Here is a 24,956-nt window from a genome sequence, read left to right on the forward strand (position 1 = left end):
GAAAGACATGTTACAGCTGCGTAGCAATCCCCGCATTCTCAGATCCACAGGTTCTAATAATCTAGTCATACCCAGAGTCCAATTGGAAACTTTTGGTCCCAGAGCCTTCTGTCATGCTGCCCCTACGTTTTGGAACTCCTTACCTCAACAGATCAGGACAGCCCCATCCCTGGACGTGTTTAAATCCAGACTGAAAACCCACCTGTTCAGTCTGGCATTTGCAGAAATATAACTTTTGTTGTGTGAATACTTCATCCTACTAATTACTGAATCTGAGAGAGCCTAAGCGCTTTGAGTCCTATGGGAGAAAAGCGCTATAGAAATGTTATTGTATTGTATTGTACCGCTCTGTAGGCTGCTATCCACACCATTATACCCCAAACACAACACACTACAATGCTACATGCTGAAGCCAGCCTAGCATGTACCATTATGAAATATCCAAGAGAAAAATAAACATGCTTAACCTCCCTGGCGGTCCATTTCTGTCAGGAATTAGGAGTCAAAAGCGGTACATTTTTTTTCATGAATTTTAGGCCTCCGATTTTTAAGTCTTAACTCACCAAAATACATCAGAATAAAAGTGTGGTAGACATTCTGCATATAAATAAAAGTCAGGAACACAAAATTGTTGAAGTAAATAAATTTATCAATAATCTGAAATAAAACTGTATAAATAAGGCAGCAAATTATGCAGTATGTACATATATACTCCTAATACACCTCCCGTGTGTGGTATATTTTAAAGCAAGGAATTGCACACAGGGCAACATCACAGTCTGGACAGTAGAATCGTGATTCTTTCCTGATTCTTTTCCCCTTCTCGTCGCTTTTGCTGCAGCACACATGACATGTCCTAGTTGGGGCATTTTTTTTGGGAGTTGGTGGAATGTATTCCATAAAATGTCGGCCAGTGAGGCGCTCCGGATTTACCACATAAGAGGCACGGCGTCCAACTCTGGCATCCGAGGCAGTCTGGTACCTTAGACAGATACATTCGCACAGTTTCCAGATGAAATCAGCGTGCGTCACTGGCCTGTCACTTCCCTGCTTGTGCAGAATGTATGCATTCCAAATGCTTTGTTCTAGTAGGTGCCGGAAAATCTTCTTGTAATACTTTTTCTGCTGCTTCCTGACAGCAGGATAAAAGGTCACCGCCTGGTCAGCTTTGTCCACACCACCCATGGTGTGGTTATAGTCCATCACGACCTGCGGTTTTACAATATCCTTTCCTCCTCTCGTTCTGGTGGGGACAGTGGAGGTGTTGTGAACAGTAGAGAGGAGACAGACGTCTTTTTTGTCCCGCCACCGGAGGGCTAACATCTTCCCTTTCTGCCAAGCAGCTATGTCCCCAGTCTTCAGCTTCTGCTTGGCAAAGGCCGACGGCATCTCCCTCCTGTTAGCCCTAACAGTGCCATAGGTGTCAGTCTTATGCTTGATAAGAATCTCAGACAGTTCAGGGGAGGTGTAGAAATTATCTGTGGTGAGACAGCAGCCTTTGTCCAACAAAGGCTCCAGAAGGGACAATACAGACGATGTCGCCACTCCAAACTCGCTAAACCTGGGACAAAATTTTGTGCCTTTTCCCGTATACAAAATAGTATTCCAGATGTATCCGGTACTTGACTCGCATAGCGTGTATGATTTGATCCCAAAGCGGGCCCGCTTGGAAGCAATATATTGGAGCCAGCTCAGCCTCCCCTTATAGGCCATCAGGCTCTCGTCCACGCTGATGTCCCTCTGTGGCACATACGTGGTCCTGAAATTTTCCACCACCATCTGGTAGACCTCCCAAATTTTTTTTAGTTTTGGAGCAGGGTGGGTCGACTCCTCAAAAGTTTCATTGTTAGAAAAGTGGAGAAACTTCATTATAAGGGAAAAACGGTACTCGGACATAACTGTACCGAAGAAGGGGGTTGCAATGATTTTATTCGTGCTCCAGTACCATTTCTGCAGGGGCTTCCCCACCACTCCCTGCAGAATGATCAGGCCCAAAAACAGCCAAATATCCGCTGCTGTTACCGGCTCCCAGGTCCTGCTTCTGGAAAAGGGTCCTTGAGGAGTAGCCAATTGTTGGGTCGCATAGCGATTAGTCTCCTCCACTATCCTCTCAATAACCGCCTCCGAGAAGAAAAGCTGCAGGTATGCCAGGGGGTTGCACTCGCACTCCTTCTTCAGGCCAGGCTCCCCAGTAAAAGGGAAACGTGGGGGCGGTGGCGGAGCCTGAGAAAGGTCGATGGGGCACCAAACCCGGATATCACTAACGTCGCTGGTGATGGCGTCACTGTCGCTGTCACTATCTGGGTCGGATGACAGATCCCCAGGTGCGTCGCTGTCACTGGAGTCCGCCAGTGACTGCAGATCGCTGTCCTCCAACTCCGCCAGCGCTTCCACGGTGAGACGTCTTCTGGAGGATGATGCCATAGTAAATCCAGGCAGAGGTCGGTGCAGGCAGCAGGCAAAGAGTAGTCCAAGTCCAGGCAAAAATCGTCAACGGGTAATCAATCAAATCCAGGCAGAAGGCAGAAAGAGTAGTCAAAGTCCAGGCAAAATCGGCAACGGGTAATCAATCAAATCCAATCAGAAGGCAGAAAGAGTAGTCAAAGTCCAGGCAAAATCAGCAACGGGTAATCAATCAAATCCAATCAGAAGGCAGAAAGAATAGTCAAAGTCCAGGCAAAAATCGGTAACAGGTAGGCAGAAATCAAGATAAGCACTCACAGATCACAGAGATCACAGCCAGCTCCTCTCCAGCTCAACAGCCACAACTCCTCTCAGCAAACCAGGAAGCAAAAGGCAACATTGCATTGGATACAAAATCCTATTGTATCCAATACAATGCTGTTTTCGCCCAATCAGATGAGTTTATTTTAATTTTTTTTTTATACTTTTTTATACTCCCTCCCTCCCTCCTTCCTTCCCCTCCCTCCATCCCCTCCCTCCCCTGTGACCCTACGCTGCCCCTGTCACTCTGCCGCTGATCGGCTATTATGGTCTATTGGCCGCCGGGTCCCCAAAGATCAGAGCGGTAAGGGGGACTCCGGCGGCCGGGTGGAAGAAGCCTGGGTCCCGCTGACAAGCGCTGATCGCGCCGGGACCCAGGGATTGGCTGCAGGCATTTTTTTTTTATTTTACAAACTCCCTCCCTTCTCGCCGCCCACGACGTCACGACGCACCGCCGATCCTCCCAGCTAATTGGCCGCCGGGTCCCGGAAGATCTGAAGGTAATGCGGACTCCGGCGGCCGGGGGGAAGAAGCCTGGGTCCCGCTGACAAGCGCTGATCGCGCGCGGGACCCAGGAATTCACTGCAGCCATTGATTTTCCTGACACGAGCAGAGCTCGGGCTTACCGCTCCTGACATGTGTCAGCCAGCCCGAGCTCTGCTCGTGAATACCGCCAGGGAGGTTAAGGATTTGAAGTATGTCAAAAGCTAACTCACATTGGCCAGGAATAGAACCCAGGCCTACCGCTCTGTATGCTGCTATCCTAACCATTATACCACCAACACAACACACTACAATGCTACATGCTGAAGCCAGCCTAGCATGTACCATTATGATATATCCAAGAGAAAAATGAGCTTGCTTAAGGATTTGTAGTATGTCAAAAGCTAACTCACATTGGCCAGGAATAGAACCCAGGCCTACCGCTCTGCAGGCTGCTATCCTAACCATTATACCACCAACACAACACACTACAATGCTACATGCTGAAGCCAGCCTAGCATGTACCATTATGATATATCCAAGAGAAAAATTAGCTTGCTTAAGGATTTGTAGTATGTCAAAAGCTAACTCACATTGGCCAGGAATAGAACCCAGGCCTACCGCTCTGTAGGCTGCTATCCACACCATTATACCACCAACACTACATGCTGAAACTTCTTGGAGCAGACTTACTTCCTTCCTCCAAAAGACACACATACATCCCCATAAAATCATTCAACAGCAACTGCGTGCACAGTCTTTGCGGTACACAGTCTCTGTGGCACAATTGGTAAGCGTGTTTGGCTGTTAACTGAAAGGTTGGGGGTTCAAGCCCACCCAGGCATGGCCTTGCCTTTTGTGTTCAACAGTTGTCCGAAGAGAAGCCCAGATAGCCATGTAGATTCATCTCTCTCTCTCTAGTAGGGATGGTCACCGATTTCCGCAGAATTGTATTTTCCGCAATATTGGGTGGAAATTGGTCATTACATTTGGTCGGAACGGAATTGCTTTTTCAATCCTGCGGAATTCCGAAATTGCCTGTGAAAATCTGCCGGTATCCGTTGGTGGTTTTAAGCTGAAAATTCACGAGAGAGAGAGAGAGAGAGAGAGAGAGAGAGAGACAGATCATTTTTCTCTAGGGTATATTACAATGGTACATGCTAGGCTGGCTTCAGCATGTAGCATTGAAGTGTGTTGTGTTGGTGGTATAATGGTTAGGATAGCAGCCTACAGAGCAGTAGGCCTGGGTTCTATTCCTGACTAATGTTAGTTGGCTTTTGACATACTACAAAACCTTAAGCAAGCTCATTTTTCTCTTGGATATATCATAATGGTACATGCTAGGCTGGCTTCAGCATGTAGTGTTGGTGGTGGTATAGTGGTGAAGAGAGCTACCTACCAAGCACTCAGACCTGGGTTCAATTCCCGGCCAAGGTATGTAAGCTGGCTTTTGAAATGCTACAATTCCCTGGAAGACAAGACCCGGGGGGGGGGGAATACACTGCCTGATGTTGTAAAGCAGTGTAGGCCTGCAATTGAACATTCAATGAGATTTCTGACCTTAAAACACTGCTTTGTGTCAAATCCAGATTTTTTTCTGGGACTTTTGATGTGTATTTCACTCAACCATGTCTTCCTCAGGTATTAGACCCCTTGAAACATCTTTTCTATCAATTTTCTAGCCAGCAGAATTTTTTTTAAATTTTTAAGTTTGCCTCCCCATTGAAGTCTATTGCAGTTCGCGAAAGTTCGTGCGAACCGAACCTTCCCTGAAAGTTCTCGAACGGGGTTCGCAAACCGAAAATCGGAGGTTCGGGCCATCTCTACCTAGGATTTAACTTCTTCCCAATCAGTAGCTGATACCCCCTTCACCACCACCCCAATCGTTACCTTTTCTCAAATAGATTATCAGGGATGTCTGTGTGGCTGATATTGTGGTGAAACCCCTCCCGTAGTGTGATGTCTTGACCATGGCCCTGACTGTTTTCTATCTGTGAACCTCATTGCATTGTGGGAAATAATGGCTTTTTCCAATTGCCACTCAAGAAATCTCCCTCTGTGCATAGAACTCTCAGTAACCAACATTCCGTACAGATCACCTAACAGAACTAAAGATGTCTCCACTAGTGATACAGTGATATCTCGCTCTGTGCATAGAACTCTCAGTAACCAACATTCCGTACAAATCACCTGTCAGAACTAAAGGTTCTGACCAGTGATACATTTCAGAAAGTAAATCAAGGAGAGGAAAGACTGACTATAATCTATAAATTAATACTATAAAAAAGAAGCAATTTTAAAATGTTAAAAACAACCACCCAGTGTCATCTTCATCACCTGTGTGGATCGGGAGCTTTATCTGAGAGGGGAAAACATTTCAGAAACTGTTTGCAACTCCTCCCAAAGGGGAAGTCTGTTGTTCAAAAGAAATTATCTTAAATGTAACGATTAATTAACTGCACTGGACAGAAGGCTTTGTTACCTATTTTTAACATTTGCACTATTCTTCTAACTGCCTATCTACCGGATCCATGTTCACAGAACATGAAAACACATTTAAAAGATTTTTAATGGCATATTCAGTGTGTTCATTGGTATAACGGGGTATTTTTGTCACTAGAGAACATTGTGGTAAAGTGCCTTCTCCTTCTGCCAGTGTTACTTTTCCTGTACTATTAATCTCCCACATCCCCCCAAGCACAGGCCATGCGAGGAGAGGGGACAACGACAAAGGTGATTGGTGGGTGCTGCCGCAGGAGGAGCCAGAATGGTCTCTACTTCCTCAAACTAGAGCTAAGAGGCTCCCCAATGGGGGTGGGGTTTCACCAACTAGCATGCTGTAGCCCCATCCCATTGCATGCACGTCTGTGTAATGATGTGGTACCGGAGGGGATGAAACTGTCGGACTTAGTCTGACACTTTGATCTACATAGGCTGGTGAGCCCCTGGTGGGGAGCCCTAATGCGCCATAGTACATTACATGGTGCAGTGGTGGAACAATGGGCCAGCGGCGATCAAAGTGCTGAATTTAGTCCAACACTTTGATGCAAAGGGGCTGACACTGTGAAAAGTAGCATCTCAAATCTTAGGCGATAGCATCTCAAATGGGCGATTTGCTCAGTGAATTAGTAAGTGAACTCTTGAATTTATTTAAATGTCGGTACTGGAGATGAGCAAAGATTTTTTTTCTAACATGCAAATCTCCAGTGACTTAAGAAGGGAATTTAATTTATCAAAGTCTCTCTTAACCAAACAGCTGCTTGTAACTGGTTACCACTTACTAGCTTTAATGGGCTTATTTTCTTTTCCTGGGTCAGTGGAAATTTGCATGAACACTCTGCTCATCAGGAACAGTCACTTGTCAGAGGAACGCCTTCTCTCCTGGAGTGCGCCTCTTCCATGGCAAAATCTCTATTTCTGGCCCATTGTCTGTCATTTTCCATCAGGCTCTAACCAGTTTAGTACTGTGACTGTGTTCCAAGAAGTTTGGCTGAATTCTTCTTTGACGGGAACCTGAAATTAGAGTTATACAGATGCTGCCATCTTTCTAAAATGTATTAGGCCCCGTTCACATTACAAACGCGGACGGCCATGCGTGCGGAAAGCAACGCATGCGAACGCACGCCATCCGCGTTTGTGTGCGTTGCGTGGCTGATCCCATCACTGAAAAGTGAATGGGACAGCCACGCGTTTTTGCAAAAAATGCGTGCAGCATGCGTTCCCGGACCGCACAGGTCCGGAACGCATGCACTGTGAACATCAGACAGTGCACTGTATGAGGTCGTGCGTGTCGGCCTCCCGCACACGTTTCCAAAACGCGGCTGGAAACGCGCGCAGTGTGAACGGGGCCTTAGGTTACATCTTTGACTACATAAGAGACTGATAAGATGGACCTTCATAAACAATGGGCTTGATTCACAAAGCCGTGCTAACTGTTAGCACGCTGGTGAAAAGCCCATTATCACGCCTAAACTCAGTTTAGGCGTGCTAAAATAAACTCGCGCACAAAGTTTTGTGCGTAAAGTTTTACGTGCGCAACGCCATTAAACCCTGTGCGACAGTCCGGTGCGCGTGAGTTTTTCCCTCAAAGCGGTACTAACCTACTTAGTGCAATGCTTATCACGCCCAAATGTCTTTAGGCGTGCTAACTAGGTTAGCACCGCTTTGTGAATCAAGCTCAATGAGTGCAAAGAACCAAATAGTATATCTCGTATTAACAGATTACTGACAAATCAAGTGTATCCAACCAATGCTACCTATTTTTTTTTTTCAATTCCTGCGGAGTAACCCTATGAACATACTCAAGCTTTTCTAGTTGACCTGCTATACCCAACCTTCAAAACTGAGTAATGACATCTGTCCACTTCATTAAATATATATTAAAAACTGTATTTGGAGTAGTTTTGGATTTTGTGCTAGTACCTGTGTAGCTTAATGAGTTCCACAGCAAGGACATCACGTTTCCATGATTCGATTTGCATCTGGTATGTGATTTAGTGTCTTTCAGACCAATGTTATGTAATCACTTGAGTGTGAGATATGCTCTAAGAATTGTGTTCAGTTGGGTTAACTTTTGCATTGCATTTAAAGTAACCAGACAAACTAGTTGTAGGATTTCTAGCCTGTTTCCTCCAGACAGGGGACACCAATCCCTCATCAATGCCTCTCTACATTTCAGTATAGACTCCTCAGGAAAGGGTTTAGTAGTACGGCATAGCAAGATGAAATGCTAACTTTTTTGGTTGTAGAGGAGTGTAACAGATTATCAACAGGAGTGGGATCTAGTCTTAGAAGGGCATTCCTCTGTTGCACATTAATAACATGCTTCAGTTGCATATATGAATAGTAAACTCCTCTCATAGTTTTGCCCTGTATCAGACTATCTACTCTGTTTATCTACTCCCTTGTCTGACCATCTCTTGAGGATGTCCAGTTTAGTGAGTTCTGGTAGGCAACAGTGCTACCAGAGTATATCATTTGACACCTGGGGCCATGGTCAATTAACTTTTTCTCATAAGTTTTCTCCTAAGGGATATTTTCACACCTTATCAATAAAATGCCTTTTAAGCCAACAGCAAGTAAGACAAAAGTTAGAATAATTTTGACAGTACTTTTTCACCCACTCTTTGGTACTTTTTCAAGTGCTTCAGTTATTTTAAACAGAAAGTGAAAAATTATCTCCTAGAAGAAAACTTAGGAGAAAAGGTGAATTGAATAAGAGCTCTGGTGTTGAAGGTGTCTAATTTCTCCTAAACGTTCTGCATAACATCAATGGTGGGAAGTCTGGGAGATATAGCCTTAACATGCCCAGATTCCAGTGCTGAATAAGCAACATGGGATTTTAGGACATCACATGCTGTAATTGGCCAGCTAGAAAATAAATCCAAGCATTCAGGACTGCTAACCCTTCATCCTAAGAAAACTGTAAATATTGCAATTTGATTTTGGCCCTTCCCTTCTTTTAAATCAGATCTAAAAACATAGTGTCCAAGGACTTTAATTAGGGTCAAGATAGTGGAATTGTGGTTAATGTATAGAATTTGTGACATTGGAATAATGTTGATTAAAGGGTCACTATGGTGAAAAATTGTAAAATGTAAAATATGTGCAAACATAAACAAATAAGAAGTACATTTTTTTCCAGAGTAAAATGAGCCATTAATTAATTTTCTCCTATGTTGCTGTCACTTACAGTAGGTAGTAGAAATCTGACAGAAGCGACAGGTTTTGGACTAGTCCATCTCTTCATGGGGGATTCTCAGGGTTTTATTTATTTTCAGAAGCACTTAGTAGTGCTCTGTCCAACTGCCAAAAAACTGTGTAGGGAGCAGGGAAGCTGGCTAGTATCATTGTTTAACCACTTGATGACCCAGCCTTTACCCCCCCTTAACCACTTGCCGACCGCGCACTCATACCGCGCGTTGGCAAAGTGGCAGCTGCAGGACCAGCGACGCAGTTCTGCGTCGCCGGCTGCAGGCTAGTTAATCAGGAAGCAGCCGCTCGCGCGAGCGGCTGCTTACTGTCAATTCATGGCGGGGGGCTCCGTGAATAGCCTGCAGGCCGCCGATCGCGGCTCGCAGGCTAAATGTAAACACAAGCGGAAATAATCCGCTTTGTTTACATTGTACGGCGCTGCTGCGCAGCAGCGCCGTAAGGCAGATCGGCGATCCCCGGCCAATCAGCGGCCGGGGATCGCCGCCGTGTGACAGGGGACGTCCTGTCACAGGCTGCACAGGACGGATAGCGTCCTGTGCAGCCCCGATCACCAGGGGGCCAGGTAGGAGAGGGGGAAGCGGAATTTCGCCGCGGAGGGGGGCTTTGAGGTGCCCCCGCCAGCCACACGCAGGCAGGAGAGATCGGACCCCCCCAGCACATCATCCCCCTAGTGGGGAAAAAAGGGGGGTGATCTGATCTCTCTGCCTGGTGTTTGATCTGTGCTGGGGGCTGTAGAGCCCACCCAGCACAGATCACAGAATTCAACGCTGGTCCTTAAGGGGGGGTAAAGGGTGGGTCCTCAAGTGGTTAAGGACCAGCGCTGTTTTAGCTGATCTGTGCTGGGTGGGCTGTGCAGCCCCCAGCACAGATCAAACACCAGGCAGAGCGACCAGATCGCCCCCCTTTTTTCCCCACTAGGGGGATGATGTGCTGGGGGGTCTGATCGCTCCTGCCTGCCTGGGTGTTGCGGGGGGGGGGGGCACCTCAAAGCCCCCCTCCGCGGCGAAATTCCCCCCCTCCCTCTCCTCCCTCCCTTCCCCGGAGATCCGAGGCTGCACAGGAACGGATCTGTCCTGTGCAGCCTCTAACAGGCTCCTGCCTGTCATGTGACAGCGATCCCCGGCCGCTGATTGGCCGGGGATCGCTGATCTGGTACAACGCTGCTACTGTTAGCAGCGTTGTATGAATGTAAACAAAGCGGATTATTTCCGCTTGTGTTTACACTTAGCCTGCGAGCCGCGATCGGCGGCCCGCAGGCTATTCACGGAGCCCCACGTCGTGAATTGACAGGAAGCAGCCGCTCGCGCGAGCGGCTGCTTCCTGATTACTTAGCCTGCAGCCGGCGACGCAGAACTACGTTGCTGGTCCTGCAGCTGCCACTTTGCCGACGCGCGTTATGAGTGCGCGGTCAGCAAGTGGTTAAATGCTTTTTAGGGAATAACTTTATGAAGAATATAAGCCTTGCTGAGAATCCCCTATGAAGGGATGGACTAGTCCAAAACCTGTCGCTTCTGTCAGATTTCTACTACCTACTGTAATGCTTGGAATACACGGTTCGTTTCTGGCGCTCGATTCTCCTCTCGATCGTTTTTGCTGCTTGATTCTGCAGTCGATTCTCTTATCTTCCGCTCGTTTTTCTTATCTTTTTCCATTCACTTCTATCAGAAATCGAGCGGCGAAAGGATCGAAAAAGAGAGCGGACATGTCGGAAATTATCTATCGAACCATCTTATCACCTAAAAAACAAACCGTGTACCACAGCCATAAGTGACAGCAACATAGGAGAAAAGTAATGTATGGTTAATTTTACTCTGGAAAAAACATACTTCTTATTTGTCTATGTTTGCACATATTTTAAATTTTACATTTTTTTGCCATAGTGCCCTTTTAAGTATGTTTAAACTGCCATTGACAATGCATAAATCTTCGGTCTACAGTTAGCTAGCAAAGGACCAATGTCCTGTTTTTGGAACTGAATGAATAATATCTGAAGATAGAGTTATTCTTAGATACTCAAGGGTTGTCATAGCATGTAAGTTGAGAGCAAATATATCTTGTGAGGGCTGAGAACTGTCTATGGGGAACAAACATAAGTTATCCCAATTCCCTGTTAACATAGAAAATGTGCTAAAATTAGTTATTACAGTAGTGGCTTCAGTCAGTGAAGATTTTGTGTTGCCAAAATAGAGGAGAGAATTATCAGCACATAATGCAACATTTTCTTCTGGCTCACCATATAGTAGTCCAACTATCTCACTGACTTATTTACTTGTTAACCACTTGCCGACCGCACACTCATAACGTGCGTCGGCAAAGTGGCAGCTGCAGGACCAGCGACGCAGTACTGCATCGCCAGCTGCAGCCTAATTAATCAGGAAGCAGCCGCTCGTACGAGCGGCTGCTTCCTGTCAAATCACGGCGGGGGGCTCCGTGAATAGCCTGCGGGCCGCCGATGGCGGCTCGCAGGCTAGATGTAAACACAAGCGGAAATAATCCGCTTTGTTTACATTTGTACGGCGCTGCTGCGCAGCAGCGCCGTAAGGCAGATCGGCGATCCCCGGCCAATCAGCGGCCGGGGATCGCCGCCATGTGACAGGAGACAGCCTGTCACTGGCTGCACAGGACGGATAGCGTCCTGTGCAGCCCGGCTTACCAAAGGGGGCCAGGTAGGAGAGGGAGGGGGAGCATTTCGCCGCGGAGGGGGGCTTTGAGGTGCCCCCCCCGCCAGCCACTCGCAGGCAGCAGAGATCAGACCCCCCCAGCACATCATCCCCATAGGGGGGAAAAAAAGGGGGGCAATCTGATCTCCCTGCCTGCACCCTGATCTGTGCTGGGGGCTGCAGAGCCCACCCAGCACAGATCAATCAAACTAGCGCTGGTCCTTAAGGGGGGGTAAAGGGTGGGTCCTCAAGTGGTTAAATTCAAAACTTATTTCACCACCAGTTTTCAATTTAAAAGATCATTATACTGTATATCGGCCAGAGACTGAGCAAAATGCTGGCATAATTATTTTACACAAATTATAAACCATAGAACCTCATCCTTATATATGTTACGGCCAGAACCCGAAGTGTGGCCACTTGACGTTCTGGCCGGCCAATGTGCGAAGTGGCCGCAGCGCAGCGGCCAATGTTAGAAATGCAATGATTACACTAAGCACAATGTATTTTACGGCCGTCTCGCTGCGGCCAAATGTATTACAACTTGCTTAATTTAATTAAATATAGCCGGCGGCAATGTAATAGATGAAGTCGCCGGCTTTCGCACTGCCTCTGCTGCGCAGCAGCGCCGTAAGGCAGATCGGTGATCCCCGACCAATCAGCGGCCGGGGATCGCCGCCATGTGACAGGGGACGTCCTGTCACTGGCTGCACAGGACGGATAGCGTCCTGTGCAGCCCGGATCACCAGGGGGTGACAGGTAGGAGAGGAAGGGGGGGAATTTCGCTGCGGAGGGGGGCTTTGAGGTGCCCCCCCCCCCGCAAACCTCAGGCAGGCAGGAGCGATCAGACCCCCCTGCACATCATCCCCATAGGGGGGAGAAAAGGGGGGCGATCTGGTCGCTCTGCCTGCACCCTGATCTGTGCTGGGGGCTGCAGAGCCCACCCAGCACAGATCACTAAAAACAGCGCTGGTCCTTGGGGGGGGGGGGGGGGGGGGGGTAAAGGGTGAGTCATCAAGTGGTTAAAAAGCTCTTGCAGTGTGAATCAGCCCTAAATGGCATTGAAAATATTACTTAGCATAATTATTTGCTTTTTTCCCCCCAATCTTTTTCCTAACTATTAGCTGAGCTTACTGAGCTTAAGTTGGGCAACACATTTAAGCTGAGTGGGAAACAACAAAAAATAGACACAAAATGTATGGACAGTGGCATAGCTAGAGATCATGGGACCTCAGGCAATTTTTTTATGGGGCCCCGTCCAACTGTTCACACACCTTTCTCAGCTGGGGGGGGGGGGGGGTCTACTTTCTAGGGGTCACATCACAAATTTGGCCACCATAATCTCCCCACCCATACCAAATGAGGCCACAACAACTCCTGATGCAGGCGATGGACTCCTGAATTGGAAGGAGGGTAGGTAGGTAGTTGGGCCCTCCACAGCAAAAAAATCAGATCCAGGAAATTATAGACATGTAAGCTTAACATCAGTTGTATGCAAACCATTTGAGGGGTTACTAAGAGATACTATACATGACTTCATAGTAGAAAATAATCTTATTTCTCAGCATCAACATGGGTTTACTAAAGACAGGTCCTGTTTGACTAATATGCTCAGCTTTTATGAGGTAGTGAATGCTAATATGGATATTGGGAATGCTGTAGATGTGATATACTTGGACTTTGCAAAGGCCTTTGACACTGTTCCCCACAAAAGTCTGGTGCAAATGTTGAGGATGCAAGGACTGGGGAAGAGTCTGTGTGCATGGATAGGGAACTGGCTAATGGACAGAAAACAAAGATTTGTGGTCAATGGATCGTACTCAAAATGGGAGACTGTTAGCAGTGGGGTACCACAGGGGTCTGTTCTGGGTCCAGTGCTCTTCAATGTATTTATTAATGACCTAGTAGATGCAGTAGTGAGCAATGTTGCTATTTTTGCAGATGATACAAAATTGTGCAGAATCATCAATTCTCAGGAAGATAGTGTCATATTGCAACAGGATCTGGATAGGATGGCTATATGGGCACATACATGTCAGATGAAATTCAATGTTGAAAAATGTAAAGTCATGCATTTTGGACGTACTAATGGTCTAGCACCATACAAAATAAATGGGATACAGTTGGGGACATCAAACTTGGAGAAGGACTTAGGAGTACTCATCGACAACAAGTTAAATAATCGTACTCAATGCCAAGCAGCTGCAGCTAAAGCTAACAAAATTTTGGGATGCATTAAGAGGGAAATAAAAACTCGAGATGCTAGCATAATATTGCCCCTGTTAAACTCTCTAGTAAGGCAACATCTGGAATATGGAATTCAGTTCTGGGCACCACATTACAGGAAAGATATTGCAGTTTTAGAGCAGGTGCAGAGACTAGCAACAAAATTGATACGTGGGATGGAAGGTCTCACTTACCAAGAAAGGTTAGATAAACTGGGTTTATTTAGTCTAGAGAAAAGACGCCTTAGAGGGGATCTAATTAACATGTATAAATACATCAGAGGGCAATATAATAGCTTGGTGGATGAGCTTTTTGTCCCTAGGCCTTCTCAAAGGACTAGAGGACATGATCTGCGCATGGAGGAAAAACGTTTTAGCCATTTATTTAGGAAAGGGTTCTTTACAGTAAGAGTGATTAAGATGTGGAATGAATTGCCACAGGAAGTCGTTATGGCAAACTCTATACCTGCATTTAAAGGGGGCTTAGATGCTTTCCTTGTGTTGAAAGACATCCATGGCTACAATTACTAGGTAATGCCTAATGATGTTGATCCAGGGATTTTATCTGATTGCCATCTGGAGTCGGGAAGGAATTTTTCCCATTAGGGGCTAATTGGACCATGCCTTGTAAGGGTTTTTTTTCGCCTTCCTCTCGATCAACAGGGATATGTGAGGGAGCAGGCTGGTGTTGTACTTTATACTGGTTGAACTCGATGGACGTATGTCTTTTTTCAACCAAAATAACTATGTAACTATGTAACAGCTCTGACCTGTTTCCCTATAGTTACACCCTTATGTATGGATTAAAAAAACTAAACAAAAACAACTACAGTACTTATGTGGCATTGAAGTTGCTGTCTAGGCAGTTGCTCAATGCAGAAATGTAATGAGAGACTGCATATTTTTTAATTTATTATAGTCAAAGTAGAAAAAAGGATGAAACATAGTCAGACAGCCATAGAGAATCAGTTTATTCAATGTAAAAAAAAAACAAAAACAAACAATCAGTGTAAATAACAAACCTTATTCTAAGAAGACAAACGTAAATAATAATGACTAAAATGACTCCTTGGAGAATTTCAGACGTAGTGTTTTCTAGTAAAGTGAACCTGTCTTGGTTCAAGTTCTTCATAAAGCTCATTCCTATAGTGTGTTGCACTACACGAGGAACGGAGATTGTGAGAGACGTGTTCTGTGCTCTGCACTTTCCTATCATAGTTTGCATCCATGTGGTGTTTTACCTAGGAAAGTAAATACAAATAATAATTACTCAAATCAGAAAGCTTTGATGTCTAGTCACAGATGTGTATTTTATGAAGTCATTTCTCCGCTGTAGTGGATGACAGACAGAGATCCAGTTCTCAATCTGCTTCATGTAGAGCTGGAACACAGACAGAAAACTGCTGAGTGCTCAGGGATGAGCAGTTTGTGGTTCTTGGTGCCAGAATAGGTAAGAATAGCTTTGCGACTTTAATACTCTGTAAATGTAATATCCTGCAGTTATACTAATGCAGCATTACACCCACAACTTAAGCACAGTTACAATTGCTACAGTCAGGGGCATAACTAGAAGTCACTGGGCCTGCAAATCTTTGGATCCCCCCCTCCATTGTCTCTCAGCCAAACCCCGCATCCACCCCAACACCCTTCAGGCACAAGTAGGCAGGCTACAAAAAGAACTTACAGATGCAAGATGATCCAGGATGGGTACCAGGAAGCACCATCCCTCTGTGGGCACTCTGAGCCCTCTGCATCTGTCTCCTTTACAGCAGCGCCTCAGGTCAGGCACAGACAGGAGGCCTTTGAGTCACAATAGTGGCCCCGCTTTATTCCTCCTTCCTCAAGAAGACAGGATCACATAATTGAGGAGGCAGTGCACAAGGAACACTGACTGCCCCCAAGTCTGGACTGGACCCGTGTCCAAGTGCCCGCTCTACTCGAGTCTTGTACCCAGCACAGCCACACAGCCAGAGTCAGACGGCAAATAATTAGTTGAAAATAAATGTTAACGTTTCCAGGCCCACCCCCCTGCATGTTAATTTATGTACATGGGCGGGCAGTGTTCCCCCTTCCCCACCGGATTGCCTCTCCAGGCCCCACCGGAATTGCAGGAGCGATTGTTATGCAGCTGGCCAGAGCTCCACTTCTTCCAAATATTTTCCATTTTAAATTGAACCTGAAAGGATATTTAACATGATGAGATAAACAATTAAATTTGGTACTAATCCCAATGTGGATTTTTCTAGGAACCCTATAATATTATATTATCATGTTCCTTGTGCTGGTTTTCATAAGAGTTAGTGTAGATTCACAGATCACACTATTGCTCTAATATGATTCCTGAGTTGGTAAACAAGTACATATCTACTGAATGCTTCTCCTAACTCCTTGCTTCTTCCTCCTGCTGTCAAAATTGCTTCTCACCATCAAATATGGGTTGAAGGTCAACTGGGAGTTTTAGCACTTAGGTTATTAACCCTAACAACCAAAATTGATTCCTTTAATTGGGAAATTATGGACTTTGGTGTGCTTTCAGCATTTTTTTTCTCCTTTTGTCCCACTGCACACAACTTTTTTCTGTATTGTACTGAGTATGTGGGGTATAAGATCATTATATGTACAGTGTGGAACCAGAAAACTTGTATCATAAATACTAGATCTAAGGCCTGTTACAATAACGGGCACTAGGGCTCTCCTCTAACACCCCCTCCCGCCCGTCACCTCCGCAGGTCAGCACACATGCGCATGCACACGCACGCACACGCCTACGCATGCCTGCCCCCCTCCATGGACCGGTCCTCCTCCAGTCCCAACGGCCGCCCGCATGCCGTGCATGCTAGTAAAAAAGCACGGACACAGGAGCACAGATGAGGATGCAGGGACACAGGGGTTTTATTATAGAAGATAAAGTGTGAATATTACTTACATATACTGTAACCATTAACTAACTTGGGACTAACAGGCTAACATATCAATGCTACACAAAGCTACACAAAGCATTTACTAATATAAAGATATTAAAACATTACCTTTGTATTTCCATATTCAGCTTGTACGGAATCATGTCCATTGTTACTGTTTGGTATTCAGAGCGACCCAGAGCACTCAGTTTTCTGTGTCATTGGTTCAGGGCTTACTGAAAACTCTGGAAATTACATTTCCAGCATCCTGGCATCCTCATAGATGTGTAGTCTTCATTACTGTGCAATGACCCATTCATTACACAGTGAAGAAGAGTACACATCTATGAGGATGCCAGGGATGCCATTCTTCTCTGTATGCACTAATTGCTCCCATTTTTCAGTGCTTGACAGAAAGTGATTCCAGTGCATTACATGGCCAGTTACAGATCACAGACAGACAAGTCCGCCTGATACAATGCCATAGATGACACCAGCCTTTTTCTAGGATCCTCTCTTGACAACATTTCTTTGGTGTCCCTACCACTCACTTTATGGATGTACCAATTTCATCTCCCCTGAAAAGTAACTTCCTCTTTCCTGTTTACTAGCATGCTGCCCCACATCTGGAATATTGCTTCTGATGTGAGATACATCTGTATGCTACACCTGCAGAATGCGGTTCCATTCACATCCTGTTCACACATCTCAAAGGATATGCACTGAGGCATACCAGGCTGGGCTGCGATTGACAGCTGACCGTGATTTCATACCACAGTGTTCCTGTCCCGTCACCACTAGCAAAGGTCAACTCTTACCATAGATAATAGTGATCCAGATTATAAAGTCATATGCGCATAATTTATTCCGAAATCACACCAGGATTTCACGCCAAGGAGGACATCCCACAAGTCTTCTCCTCCTAAGTAGTCAGATATCCCAGGGTATCCGGAGATAAAGTAAAGTGGCAGTGCATAATAATGAAAAACACTAAGTGTACTCGCTGAAGCTAAAAACTAGCATTTGAAGAGCTAAAAAAGGCAAGGCAAACATACAGATTAACATTTCAGGGGACCTTGGTTCAAACTCACGTGAAGCTATTTGGATATATGCAACATCTCTAATGAAAATTTTTTTTAACTGCACAAATCCATAGGCCAATATCCTTCTGAGAATACCTTACACAAATAGTGCATCGTGGGGGGGAGGGGGGGGGAGGGGCACAAAAACCCAATTTTCTTGTTACACTTACCATGCACAAGCTGGAATATAATTGCAAAGCACTTCCTGCAGCCATTTATCCATATGTCTACTGTATGTCATATTCAGTTACTATTATAAAGGTGTAATATAGTTTTTAGAAATGTTTCATCTCTTTGGCTTTTATTATATAGACTTATTATATAAAACACTAGACAAACCATGTATCATAATGTGTATCATAACGCTTATGTTGTCGTCTACAATTCTAATGTTAGGTTGACAACCTCAAGCAATAATATTTTAAACCATGCTATTCCCATGGCAACAGGATTTGTAGCTTACCTTGTAAAGATGTTCTCTACCAAGAACAGAAACTGAATGATCTTCAAATGCAGGACAAGGTTTATGTGTAGGTGGCTGTGGCTTGTCTATTCTATGGGGAATAGGGAATAAAATGTTACTTTTTCCAATAGTCATCATAGGACAAACATGCAGTTTATGTTCCCCTGATTCTGACAACAAGATGACTGCAAATAGTTAACAAATATGAGGATTAATATTATTATTATAAAAAGCTTATAATTTTTAAAGCCAAAATCTCTGAGGTTTTCTAAAAAATCTGAGCACTTCCCAACATAGCAAACAGTGGTAGTGCAGGCTAGTGTTCTGCTTCTATGTAGATTTTGTGCAGGGGCGGCCCCGACTGACCACCTCAAACTATGTAGTAGGTCTACGAAGTCTACAAAGACAATGGCCTGATGTGGCAAAAAGATAGCTCTCTCTTCTCTGCTCAGATTCGGATCTATTCCTTCCAAACACTGCACACAAATTTTCCAGGGATTTATCTTGAAATCTATTGAAAATCAATTAAACCACGGCATTGCACTGTTCGATGCAGTACAACCCTATGGGCCATTGATTTACCACCACTTCCGCCTCATTTGCATGAATCAAAATTTTCCGTCTGGTCTGATCGATAATTTTGATCATTTTCACCCAAAAATTAAGATTACGATCAGGCCGGGGTGTTGGAGCATAGATTTCAAGCAGATTCTGATTGGTCAAATCTACCTGGAAAATTGTAGTGTGTATGACTACCTTGAGTGTATTATCTACTGCAGAACTTTATAGCATTGTCTTAAGCATTATCTCCTGCATTCAGAGATTAAAAATATATATATATGTTGTCAGTCTGAAAGGCTCAGTGCTACAGAAACTGATTAGACTGTCAGAGAAAATAAAACTAAACACATTTACCTCTTCACACAGTTTTGTTTTTTAATAAGAGTTTGTATGCCCCTTAAATTCTATGAACACACACAGCGTCAGTCGCCACAACTCTCCGCCTTCAATGCCGCCCACTGTGCTTCCGCTAATGGGGATTTCACATGAATGGGTGGATCCAGGGGACCAGGGCACCTCCTGCTCTGGTCACCTGGACCCACTATCTATGTGAAAGATGGCTGGTTTCACTACTCTAGTGTGGCCTCCAGTGATTGGGGATTTCCCAGCGGCCATTTTAATTGCATCACTGTTTGCCGAAATTTTTAGTTTCAAAGGCAAAATTTTCGTGTTCCCAGCCTCTGCTATACAGATGCATGTTTTCATTAAATGTATACAATATGTATACAGAACTCGGAATGCAGTAACCTGTACTGCAGCTGTGTCATTTTACACAGTTTAAAAAACATTTTTCCTATGATTCCATGTTCCCACTCATCTGCTTAACATACATGCTTCACAATTAACCATGGAATTTGGCACTATTGACTTCAATGGAAAACTGAATTCGATACTTGGATCTGCCGAATTTTCGAGTTTCGAGTGTGTACTCGGAACCGCCAAATTCCGATGCCAAACTCAAAATTCGGAATCCGAGAGCTCAGCCCTAGTAACAATTATTACAAGGGTGCACAGATCTTATTTGTCAATGCACAATGAAGTCTACACAATCTATAAATGATCAGGCTGTTCCACATTCGGATTATGGAAATAAAACCATATACTGGGTGTGCATGCCTGCTCCTTCATTGATTTACTGTGGCCGCCTAAAAGTGAGGGTTTCTGCTTATACTTGCTGTTTGTAGGTGGGATGGGCATGCTACTCTGGGGTTTTAGTCGGCTCTTTCTTTACAATGGCCTCAATTCACAAAGCATGTACGCATACATACGGTAATGCTGAGAACAGCTGATTTAACCTTCCCAAATTCCAATTCACTAAACCTATTACCGCACAGAACATTAGAATTACTGACTAGTGAGGTAAATTACCGACTTGTGCGGTAAATGCCTCAGGAAATGTCAAGAAATTGCAATTCACAAAGATTTATGCATTCGGTAAATTGGTAAAAAGTGTTTGATATTTTACTCCAGCTCTTATCAGCCAATGACTCACTTTTTCCAAGTTCTCTCTGTGCGGTAACTTAGAAAGACAGCCTTTAGGGAGAACCACACAACCCTGCTTCTCACGCTGATTTGATGCAACAGGGTATTGGGTGGGTCTTCACGCTCACAGACAGAGGAAGGTGACATTTTTTGAGCCTTTTCTGCATCCCTTTAGATGTGAAAATCTGTATTCTGGCATGCAGAAGAGCTCCCCCTGGTGGCTGCAGCACATCTAAAGGGATGTCAGAGATGCACTGGATGGAAAATCCCTGACTTGTACACACAGCTCCCTTCTGACCTGCTCCACGCTGGTAAGTGACACTTACTGAGCAGGGCGTAGTGAATGGAGGCATGGTTGTTTGGTAAATTACCGAAATTCTGCCTTATGCGGGAAATCTTTAGTTAATTTTGGGAAAAAGTGTAAAATACTGAGTGCTGTATTTTACCGACCAAAATGGTTTTACCCTTATTGAATTGAGGCCACTATAAAACTGCACTTCAGTACAAAAAATACAACAACTATATATCAAATGCCATTGCAAAGCAAGCCATTGAATATTGTTAAATTGACACACTTGTTTAGTATGCGGGGACTGGTCAGTCAGGTCTTAGCGACTTGGGGCTGGATAAGGTAGTGGCAGTTGGGAGTAATCAATTCCATCTCAGTAAAAGTGCCCATTACCGGTACAATTTTTCCTTCAGATTTGATCTTTCAATGCATTTTTATGATCAAATTCTATAGAAAACTGTGCTGTGTGTGGTGCAGATCGTTGTGAAATGATTCTTTGGTCGATAGGAAAAGATATTGATCTAAAAGGTGGATTTTACGATTGAATAGGAATGTAAAAGCCTTCTTAAAACGTTCCAGTAATGGGAAAAATCGTTAATTGCCTTCCGATGAGTTTTGATCGTATAAATCGTGTCAAAAGATCGAATCTGAAGGAAAAATCGTACCATTAATGGATGCTTAACAGCTGGCAGTAATACAAATGAGCTTTTGCACTGAAGCTTTACGAGAGGACCAATGGAGTGATTAGGGAGACGACACCACAATCACACGTATGCTAGAGTAGCTTGTTATACCTGAAAATAATGGAAATGGTTTGAAAGGGATTTTTTCTTTGTAGAAGTCGGCGATGCGCTTTAGTGGCCAATAGATTATAGAATGAAGTAATGCGCAGTTACATTGTATGCAGTCAGTGAGATAGCCACAACATGTATGCTCTGAATCACCTCCATCCAGAGTTTATGTAGCTATGGATGAGAACCACAAACAAGTCATTAATGTCCATTGCATTATATAGCAGCATTAAAGATACTTACACTGTATTGAAATATGAGGCTTGCCTTTGTGGATTCAGCAGTACTATCAAGAAAATCGTCAACAGAAAAAGCACTAGGGCTGCTACAATTATTGCTCCAGCCACAGCGAATGAGGTCATATCCTGTAAGGGGTGATCTGTAAATTGACATGCTAAATGTTACTAAAGTAAATTTTTCTAAGTGTCATCTTACAGTTTCATTGCTATGACTATTTGTCATTGTAACCAATTCTTTGGTTTTCACAATCTTTACCTGTAGTATTTTTTCTAAGGCCTGGTTTCCACTTGTGAGTTTTGTGTCAGATTTTTCTCTCAGAAAATTCACATTGATTTGGCAACTAATGGTAGTGAATGGGGCGGTTTCCATACAATGCGAATTTTCGTGCCCGTGAAAAAATCTGACGTCCTGCATCATTTTTTTGGACATCGTGCACGATTCGCGTACAATGCTTTAAATCGACGTTCTTTGCGCGAAAATTCACATTAGATCCATGGTTACAGGAAGTTGTCAGCAGTCATGACTAGCTGTTACTAGGCAGATTAAGTTATATTTAACTAGTGCAAATTTTGTCGTACGAAAATCCGCATAAAAATTTACATGTGAATTTTCACCAAGCAGAAAAATCTTATACGTTTTTTTTGCAGGCGAAAATGTCACGCTACAGTGGAGACGTAACCTAAATCTGTAAATACTGTACATTTATTGCAGCACCTACCTGTTAAGTAACTTTGTAGCTAGCATCCCTGGAAGACACTAACTGTATGGAGTATGCATGTTCCCTGCCATGTTTAAGTGAGTTTGGATTTTTCCCTATTGTTGGTAGATTGCCACCAACATATATAAAAAAAAGCACTAAATGAATATTTGTGAATGTACTTTAGCAGGATTCACCCTTTCCTTCCTCACGTGACAGCCCACACTACTATCCTCCATTGCCCGAGAGATACCTGCAAAATCACAGCATTCATTAACCACTTCTGCCTCAGCTACAAGCCAGTTAGTGTTAATAAGTTAATGGTAAATGCATCTCAACAACATACGGCGTAACTGTCCACGTCTTCATGCTGTAAGTTTTCCAGCACTTGTGTCTTTTAATTACGTGCCTCTGATGTGATACATTTCATTACAAGTGAGAATCCATTTTAAGACAGAACCTAGCAAAATTACAAACTGGCAAAGACAGTTAACCCTTTGCACACTCACATCCAAAGGTTCATACAAAACATTCATAGAAATCAATCATCCAGGAACCACTTCTATCCCAGGTGTCCACCAGGTGTACCCTAGGTGTCCACCTGGCTTTTTTTTTGTAGGAATTGGTGGTGGCTAGTGTCACGTAAGCAAGCGCCGGTCTGGCGTGAAACGGCTGTAGTGCCGTCCGTTCTTCCCCTGGTCACCTTCCCCCTGCACACCTCTACACCATCTGCAATTCAGGTTTGACGTTACTTTTTCTTCAATGTCAATGCTGTTCGATTTCTGGCTGAAGGACTAAATAAAAGCATTTAAAGAGACAGGTGCACAGTGATTTCTCTATGTGCTAGTGTCAACTAGGCCCCTAGTCTCCCTTCAGGCCCTAGACACCTGCCTAGGTTTGCCCTGTGGATGATCTGGCTCTGATCCCTACCGCTAACTCAAATAACTCGGGGCCAGAGTTAGGACACGTATGAATACTGGCCTACCACTGTGAGGTGTAGGCGGCTATGCAAGATAATTTATTATTTTGTACTAAGACCCCAACTTTTAACTTAGCTGTGGGTCCTGGATGATTGATCTCTGTGAATGCATTTGTATGAACATTTGCAGGCGATTGGGCAAAGGGTTAACGGTCTTTTCCATTTTGCTGGCCACACCCCCTTTAGCACCTCCTTAATAACTTATTTAAATGTCCTAACTTGAGGCAATGTGCCTGGATTTACCAGTATGTGTTTTTTCTTCAAAATTACATCTAAACTACCCATCTAATTAGCATGTGGTTAATAATGTACCGTATTTTTCGGACCATAAGACGCTCCGGACCATAAGACGCACCTAGTTTTAGAGGACAAAAATCAGGGGAAAAAAGATATACTATATCTGGTACATCCATTGTGCAGGGGGTCTTATGGAGCTTCTCCCCCTAAGCTGTCTCTATCTAAACTACACTGCCCAGCTACACTGCTGCTCCCATTGTCTACACTAATCCCTGCATACACTAACTGATGCATACATTAAACACTGCAAGTGCAGGCCTTTATCACCTCTCCAGCCAGCCCCCAGCGGTAGTCCTCCATCTGCTTCTCGGAGCTGGGGATCAGAGAAACTGCAGGCTGAGTCATGACCCACTTGTAGAGTGCCCAGTGGATGTTCGGAGGGGTATCCCATGAGGAGCATACCCATACGCCAGGAATATGCCCAGGAGGAGTATCTCCATGTGCCCAGAAGGATGCCCATATGTCAGGACTATGCCCATATGCTCATAAGGAGTATGTCCATGTGCCCTTAAGGATAGCCATATGCCAGGAGTAGGTCCATGTGCCCAGAAGGATGCCCATATGCCTGGAGAATGTCCATATACCCAGGGGGATTATGGTATGTCCATGTGCCCAGGAGAAGTTTGCCAATATACCCAGGAGAAGTATGGTATGTTCATCTGACTAGAAAGAGTCTTGTATGCCCAGTCCTATGCCAATGTGCCAGGAGGCGGATGCCCAGCGGATGGTCCGATGTGCGCGAGTTTCCGGCTACCTGGAGAGAGGCAATGTCCCAGTGAGTAGGCAGGAGGCTTAGATCAGCATTCTGTCCCCAGCCGGTGCAGTGTAGGACGATCGGACACCGCACCGGCACGCTCTGATCGCTGTCATTTCCTGGTCCTGAGACGGGACTTCTTTATCCCGCCCGCGGAGATATCGCGGCCAATAGAAATGGAGTCCATTTCTATTGGCCGTAATACCTCCGCGGGCGGGATTAGAAGTCCCGTCTCAGCCAATGAGAAAACACTTCAGACCGGCAGCCAATCCAGGAGGGGGGTGTTGCTGGAAGCGCGGCCACGCAGACCAGGAGGACCGGGAAATGACAGCGATCAGAGCGTGCCGGTGCGGTGTCCGATCGTCCTACACTGCACCGGCTGGGGACAGAATGCTGATCTAAGCCTCCTGCCTACTCACTGGGACATTGCCTCTCTCCAGGTAGCCGGAAACTCGCGCACATCGGACCATCCGCTGGGCATCCGCCTCCTGACATACGGGCATCCACATCGGCATATACCATACTTCTTCTGGGCATACGGGCAAACTCCTCCTGGGCACATCAGCAGGGCACTCTTCGGGTCTAAAACCTGTAGTCACTCAACCTGCACCAGC

At 44.9% G+C, this 24,956-nt stretch overlaps 2 protein-coding genes across 2 annotated transcripts in view; both read right to left on the bottom strand.

Annotated features, from left to right (window-relative positions):
• Positions 1 to 714: 714 nt before the first annotated feature.
• Positions 715 to 2,424, bottom strand: LOC137545029 (piggyBac transposable element-derived protein 4-like). Its single transcript, XM_068266139.1, has one exon. The coding sequence runs from the start codon at positions 2,422 to 2,424 to the stop codon at positions 715 to 717; it is 1,710 nt and encodes a 569-aa protein (XP_068122240.1).
• A 12,410-nt stretch (positions 2,425 to 14,834) lies between these two features.
• NECTIN3 (nectin cell adhesion molecule 3) overlaps positions 14,835 to 24,956 on the bottom strand; it is a 156,116-nt gene continuing 145,994 nt past the window's right edge. Inside the window, exons 6-8 of the mRNA XM_068269332.1 lie at positions 21,619 to 21,754; positions 18,253 to 18,343; positions 14,835 to 15,048 (exon numbers count right to left, since the gene is read on the bottom strand). Of these exons, the coding sequence (XP_068125433.1) occupies positions 14,887 to 15,048; positions 18,253 to 18,343; positions 21,619 to 21,754 (389 nt within the window). The 3' untranslated portion in view covers positions 14,835 to 14,886. The remainder of the gene's footprint in view (positions 15,049 to 18,252; positions 18,344 to 21,618; positions 21,755 to 24,956) is intronic.

This window comes from Hyperolius riggenbachi, chromosome 2 (genome assembly GCF_040937935.1).
Source record: "Hyperolius riggenbachi isolate aHypRig1 chromosome 2, aHypRig1.pri, whole genome shotgun sequence".
NCBI lineage: Eukaryota > Metazoa > Chordata > Amphibia > Anura > Hyperoliidae > Hyperolius > Hyperolius riggenbachi.